This window comes from Ursus americanus, chromosome 5, assembly GCF_024610735.1.
Source record: "Ursus americanus isolate L20-20 chromosome 5, mUrsAme1.1.p, whole genome shotgun sequence".
NCBI lineage: Eukaryota > Metazoa > Chordata > Mammalia > Carnivora > Ursidae > Ursus > Ursus americanus.
In genome coordinates this window covers 79,720,711-79,728,021 of record NC_142131.1, presented here as the reverse complement: position 1 = coordinate 79,728,021, position 7,311 = coordinate 79,720,711, and the positions used below count along the sequence as shown (strand labels likewise).

Sequence of the window (7,311 nt, the reverse complement as noted above, 5' to 3'; positions counted from 1 at the left end):
ACTGGGTGTTATACGCAACTAATGAACCATGGAACTTTGCATCAAAACCAGGGATGTACTGTACGGTGACTAACATAATATAATAAAAAAATATTATTATATAAAAAAAGAAAAGAGAACCTAGAAATGGATCCTCGGCTCTTTGGGCAACTAATCTTTGATAAAGCAGGAAAAAACATCCAGTGGAAAAAAGACAGTCTTTTCAATAAATGATGCTGGGAAAATTGGACAGCTACATGCAAAAGAATGAAACTTGACCACTCTCTCACACCATACACAAAGATAGACTCCAAATGGATGAATGACCTCGATGCGAGACAGGAATCCATCAAAATCCTAGAGGAGAACATAGGCAACACCTCTTTGACATCGGCCACAGCAACTTTTTCATGACACATCTCCAAAGGCAAAATAAAAAAATGAAAAAATGAACTTGTGGGACTTCATCAAAATAAAAAGCTTCTGTACAGCCAAGGAAACAGTCAAAAAAACTAAGAGGCAGCCCACGGAATGGGAGAAGATATTTGCAAATGATACTACAGATAAAAGACTGGTATCCAAGATCTACAAGGAACTTCTCTAACTCAATACATGAGAAACAAATAAATGAATCATAAAATGGGCAGAAGATATGAACAGACACTTTTCTAATGAAGACATATGAGTGGTAACAGACAGTTGAAAAAATGTTCAAAATCATCAGCCATCAGGGAAATTCAAATCAAAACCACACTAAGATAACACCTTATGTCAGTTAGAATGGCAGAAATTTCAAGACAGGAAACAATTGTTGGAGAGGATGTGGAGAAAGGGGATCCCTCTTACATTGTTGGTGGGAATGCAAATTGGTACAGCCACTCTGGAAAACAGTGTGGAGGTCCCTTCAAAAGTTAAAAATTGAGCTACCCAATGATCCAGCCATTGCACTACTGGGTATTTTCCCCCAAAGATACAAATGTTAGTGATCTGAAGGGACACCTGCACCCCAAATTTTATAGCAGCAATGTCCACAATAGCCAAACTCTGGAAGAAGCCCAGATGTCCATCGACAGATGAGTGGATAAAGAAGATGTGGGGTGTGTGTGTGTGTGTGTGTGTGTGTGTGTGTGTGTGTGTGTGTAATATTTCTCAGCCATCAGAAAGGATGAATACTTACCATTTACATCGACATGGATGCAACTGTAGGGTGTTCTGCTGAATGAAACTAGGCAATCAGAGAAAGACAATTATCATATGGTTTCACTCATACATGGAATATAAGGAATAGCATGGAGGACCACAAGGGAAGGGAAGGAAAACTGAATGGGAAATCATAAGAAAAGGAGAAAAACTATGAGAGACTCTTAACTATAGGAAACAAACTGAGGGTTTGGAGGGGAGTTGAGTGGGTGGAAGGGGACACTGGGTGGTGAGCATTAAGGAGGGCACATTATGTGATGAGCACTGGGTGTCATATGCAACTGATGAATAATTGAACTCTACATCTGAAACACATGATGTACTATATGTTGGCTAATTGAATCAAAAAATATTATAAGGGCTTTAACTAAAAATATAGACAACATGCAAGAAGACATGGAAAATAAACAGAGAGTTGGAAATTCTAAGAATAAAGAAGAACGCTAGAGTTCAAGCACACTAGAAGAAAGGAAGAATGCGTTCGATGGTCTCATTGGAAGACTGGACACTGATGGAGAAAGAATCTCTGAACCTGAGGATATGACAAGAGAAACTTTGAAAACTGAAAAGCAAAGAGAAAAAATTAGGGAATAAAGGAACAGAATATCCAAGGATTGTGGAACAACTGTAAAGGTGTAACAAGTGTGTAAGGTGAATACCAGCAGGAAAAGAGAGACAAGAACAGAAGAAACAACTGAGGCAGTAATGACAGGAGAATTACCCCAAATTAGTGTCAGACAGCAAAACAAACAGCCATCAGGGAGGGTTAGAGAGCACCACACAGAGTAAGTGCAAACAACTAAAACCAATCAAACAAAAAACACCCAGGTATACCACATTCAAACTGCAAAACCACCAAGGGTAATAGGAGAATGGGGACAAGAAGTCTTCTTGGAACACCAGGAGAAAAGGAAACGGGATAGGAGAAAATGGTAACTCATGCTGCTCCCGTACCCTGGTCATCAGTTCTCCACAGCTGAGATAGATGCCACAGCAGGTAGACCATGGATATTGGGGCATTTCCTATGGTACTTGGAACCTGGAAGACACTCGATGCACTAATCACCCCTAATCTCCCATAGTTAAATGCACAAACCTCTCCGCCTCTATGGCTACCACACTTTGGCAAAGCTGTAGCCTCAATTCCAGTGGAGGACAGCAGAGCTCGAAGTCCCCAGACCCTTGTGCAAAGGGCTGAGCTCTGGCGCCATGGAGGAGGTGCCTTTCTGGTGTCCCTGCCCTGCCCTGGTTGACCTTCACAGTCAGGCAGGAGGGCAACTCCTGCTGGAAGAATTCCTACCCATGTATAGCTGTGGCATTGAAGAAGAAGTTCCTGAGCTTCCAGGAGATGGGCAGCCCACAAGCACCAGCTGCTTCACCCTCCTGTGCCATCTGTCTGGCAGGCATGCTGGAAGGCTCTTCTTGGGCCTGGGGCACCCAGTGATGCCCACGTGCCTATCTCCTCCTCTGAAACCCCCAAGGATGTGGGAATTAATCTGGGGTGGTGAAGTGGCTCTCCGAGTGCCACAGGAGATTTATGGTTGTGAACAATATGGAGGATGGAGAAGCCCAGGCTGCACAGTCTTGGATCCTGAGGAGGGGGCTGTGGGGCTGTGGGGTTTCACCTCCTTGAAAATGGGAATGATGTTGAAATTCTGGGTGGACCTGGAGAGGTGGGCAGTGCTCCATGTGGAGCTGCACTGAGGCGTCCCCAACCTAGACAGGACCAAGGGAAGGTGCAGGAATAAACGTTGGGCAACACGTACAATGGTCTCTTACACATACACTCTGTAATGCATTTGAAGTTAGACAATTACTTGAAAAAATGCTTCCTTAAAATGGCATACAGTTGTAAATCATTTTAGGAAAAGGGTTAATTACTGACGCACATGCGCATTTTAATTAAAGCAACTAACAAAGAGCTCAGAGTGCCAAACAAGTTAAATGTCATTTCTCATTTTATCCCTCATACAACCTTGTGAACTAACAATATCTTCAGCTCCAATAAGGCACAAAGTTCTATGGGCTTGACCTTCAAATTATATTTGAAACCTGTCAACTTCTGCAACCTCCTTTATGTCTATCCTGGTCCAAGTGCCATCATTTCTCACCTGACTTATTACATGACCATCACAATGGACCTTACAAAACAGCCACAGTAGTTCTATGAAACCTTAGGGTGGATCATATCTCCCCTCTGCTCAAAGTCTGTCCATCTTACAGTGACCTACTAGACCCTAGGCAATGTGGGCCTAGGGCCTCTGGTCAGTTCTCTTTAGCTTTATTCCTGGATCTCTCTGCTCAAGAAGACTGTCCCCTGTGCCTGGAACACATAGTATCTGTGGCAGACTCCCCCAGGACAGGATCTTGCCCTCTCCCTCACATTCTATGTGCACCCTCACATAGTGCCTACATCCTCCATGGACTCTTAGGAAGTCAATGCAGGTCTCTTGAGAGTAGTGTGAATGAGTAATGGTGGGGATATATTTAGTCCAGTGTGTTCAAGAAAATCATTGCAGGGGTTCCTGGGTGGCGCAGTCACTTTAGTCTCTGCCTTCGGCTCAGGTCATGATCCCAGTATCCTGGGATTGATCCCACATCAGGCTCCCTGCTCAGTGGCAGTCTGCTTCTCCCTCTCCCTCTGCCGGCCATGCCCTCTGCTTGTGCTCTTTCTCGCTCTGTCTCAAATAAATAAAAAATACTAAAATAAAAAAAATAGATGAAGATCTTTGCAGAAGACATGGTTAAGAGACTATTTCCCAAATGTCTCCAGAGACCCTGTGTTGGAAACTATAGAAACCAGTTCCTGCCAGAGTCCTCTTACACATCACTCCTGTTCCACCTGTACTCTCAATGATCAAAAATCAATCTGATCCCAAATTACCTCCTTTGCATGTAATAACATGTTGGTATCCTCTGTAATTTCTGAAGTGTGGTGCTGTCAGCATAGGTGGTAGACTACAAAATATTCTGGCCATTTTTCTCTGAGATTTTATACTTTAATACTTGTATGTAAAGCACAATTGCAAGAAGGCACAAAAATCTTTATGTTGCTTAATAATATAAGATACATGGACATGAGTTTGTATTCCAGGAAGTAGTTCATAATTAGTAAGTAATTCGTGTCAGAAACGTTGGACTTACTTTACTTGTAGCTATGATGGTACAGATCACAAAGGGAAGACCAGAGAGAGAAACAACCTTGCCCAAAGTATCACAGCTCCTCTATGCCAGACTCTAGCATCATGTACCACATTTCAGTGCACAAATGAGTTCTGAATTGGTTCCCCCTCCTCACTCACTTTCAACATACAACTCAGAATAAAGTAGGGAGAATGGAACTAATGCATCTATGGGCCTTCATTCCATGGAAATCGTTGTGGCTCAGTGTGGGGAAAGATTCATTATGTAACTTGTCATGTACCATCTGTTACCCTGACATCTTCCATCCAAATGATTTTCTGATTACTTAGCTCACAGCCTTGCCCCAAACAGCCAGAGAGGCCCAATGAGCACAGAGGAAGAAGAGGAGCCAAAAGAGAGCCTGAGCTTGCAGAGGAAGGGGCAGACCAAGACAGGAAACCTCAGAAGGGCAGGCATGCCTACACTCCTCATCTATCCAGAATCTTCCTCAGGGCCCTTTTTACCTCCCTGTTCCTCAGGCTGTAAATGAGTGGGTTGAGCATTGGAGTGAGGATGGTGTAGAAGATGGAGGTGGCTCGATCTCCCACTGGTGTCCTACTGGAGGCCCGCTGCATGTAGCTAAACATGCCTCCTCCATAGTATAGGCTCACGACAGCCAGGTGGGAGGAGCAAGTGGTCAGAGCCTTCTGTTTGCCCTCTGTGGAGGGCATCCTAATGACAGCTGTGAGGACCCGGGTATAGGAAGCCACTATGACCACAAGGGGCAACAGCAGCATGAGCACACAGCAAGCATAGATGAGATCCTCAAAGAATGAGGTGTCAGCACAGGAGAGACGCAGCAGGGCAGGGACCTCACAGAAGAAGTGGTCCACCTCCAGAGAGCCGCAGTAAGGGAAACTGAAGACCACGCTCACGTCAATCACACTGTCGGACACACCAACCATCCAGGATGCCATGGTCAGGAGAGAGCAAGCCTTCCAGTTCATGAGCACAGGATACCGCAGGGGGTGGCAGACTGCCGCATATCGGTCATAGGCCATGACTGCCAAGAGGAAGCACTCTGCTCCTCCGACCATGACCACTAGGAAGATCTGGGTAGCACAGGCACCCCAAGATATGGACTTACTTCCTGACAGGAGATTGACTGCCATCTTGGGCACCACTGTGCTCATCGCAATCAGGTCCATGATGGAGAGCTGGCTGAGGAAAAAGTACATTGGGGTGTGCAGGTGCCTGTTGGCCTGGATGAGCACGAGGAAGAGGATATTTCCAAGTAGGGCCACAGCAGAGGCCAGAAGGACAAGGGAAAAAAGGAATAAATCATATGTTGAGTAGCCAAACAGGCCCAAAAGGATGAAGTCTGATAGGGAGGTATGGTTCCAGAGCTCCATGGCCGAGACCCTGAGAACAAACAAAAGAGCAAACCAATGAAGAAACTACTCACCTAGCATCTCCAAACACCCATATCCTGTTTCTCCTAAAAGATAGAGCCCAGGCCTCTGACATGGCCCCACCCATTACTCCTGCAGTGAAAATCCATTTGTTTCTCAGCTACCCTCAGATAGTTACCAGCATGATTTGATCCTTACTTCTCTAAAACACCAGGGAGCCAGAGAATGCAAGGGATGGAGAGAAAGGGTGTAAATGGCAGGTGATGAGCTGTGAAAGTAGGACACAGATTTAAGAGGGTGGTGAAGTACTGGGGGACAAGAAAGAGAAAGGAGGAGATAAAGGGGTGAGAGGTGCAAAGACAAATCCAAATTTTTAAGAAGAGAAGTGACTCTCCCCTCTTTTCTCAGAGCATTTGCTTTAGAAAACTTATCATTGTAAGTTCCTTGTTTCTCCAAGGTGTCTAAACCTTTTAAAAGCTAAGTAAGCTTCTGGCCCGCTCTGACCCAGGAGTGTCTTTTTCAAAGACCTAGGATCCATCTCCTTGAAATGGAATCATCAAGGAAGGTAGCACCCTTATCTCCCAGGCTCTGTGGCAGAGGAAGACCCTAACATCATCAGGCACCTTGCTCTAAGTGGCCAAACTACCTCTGCTCATAAACTGTGAGAAGTTTCCCCCCCCTTTCGATAAAGCCAATCAACTAACACAGACTGCCACACCCACTACCTGCTGAATGAACTGTGTGACAAATGATATTGTCAAGTCCTCCTAACTTGAAGACTAGTTCTTGTTTATCTCGAAAGCATATATGTAATGGTTTGTCACTGCCTGACTATAAACGAATGAGATTCCTTCTGTTGTGCAGGCTTTAAACAGATTACCTGTGATGCCCATCACCCTCTAGTTTAATACTTGTTCAAAAATAAAAGTGTTGGGTGCCTGGGTGGCTCAATCAGTTGAGCATCTGCCTTTGGCTCAGGTCATGATCCTAGGGTCCTGGAACCAAGCCCTGCATCAGGCTCCCTGCTCAGTGGGGAATCTGCTTCTCACTCTCCCTCTGCCCTTCCCCTCCTTTGTTCATTTTCTATCAGTCTCAAATAAATAAATAAAATTTAAATAGATAGATAAATAATAAATAAATAAATAAATAAATAAATAAATAAATAAATAAATAAATAAAACTGTTTCCTTTCTCTTGTGTCTTTGTTGAGAGGTTTTCTAGGTTGGGAAGAGATTTTTATTTTATTTATTGATTTTCTTTCTTTCATTTTTTAAAATAGATTTTAGTCAAGTTTCCCAAATACAGGTGCTGCAACAGAGCTAAATGTTGACACTAAATGTATCATTAGTATCTCCTGATGCCAGGATGTCTGGGTGGCTCAGTCATTAAGTGTCTGCCTTTGGCTCAAGGCGTGATCCCAGAGTCCTGGGATTGAGCCCCACATTAGGCTCCTCTGCTGGGAGCCTGCTTCTTCGTCTCCCACTCCCGCTGCTTGTGTTCCCTCTCTTGCTGGCTGTCTCTCTCTCTGTCAAATAAACAGATAAAATCTTAAAAAAAAAAAGAATCTCCTGATGCCTGTCAGGACATATCTCAACCA

The 7,311-nt window shown here is 44.2% G+C and overlaps 1 protein-coding gene across 1 annotated transcript; it reads right to left on the bottom strand.

Moving 5' to 3' along the window:
• Positions 1–4,790: 4,790 nt before the first annotated feature.
• Positions 4,791–5,714, bottom strand: LOC123780280 (olfactory receptor 2M5-like). Its single transcript, XM_045779097.2, has one exon. The coding sequence runs from the start codon at positions 5,712–5,714 to the stop codon at positions 4,791–4,793; it is 924 nt and encodes a 307-aa protein (XP_045635053.2).
• Between the last annotated feature and the right edge of the window lie 1,597 nt (positions 5,715–7,311).

Bases quoted from the DNA above. Each gene is read 5' to 3' on its own strand.
- LOC123780280 (XM_045779097.2), bottom strand. From the start codon at position 5,714: ATGGAGCTCTGGAACCATACCTCCCTATCAGACTTCATCCTTTTGGGC.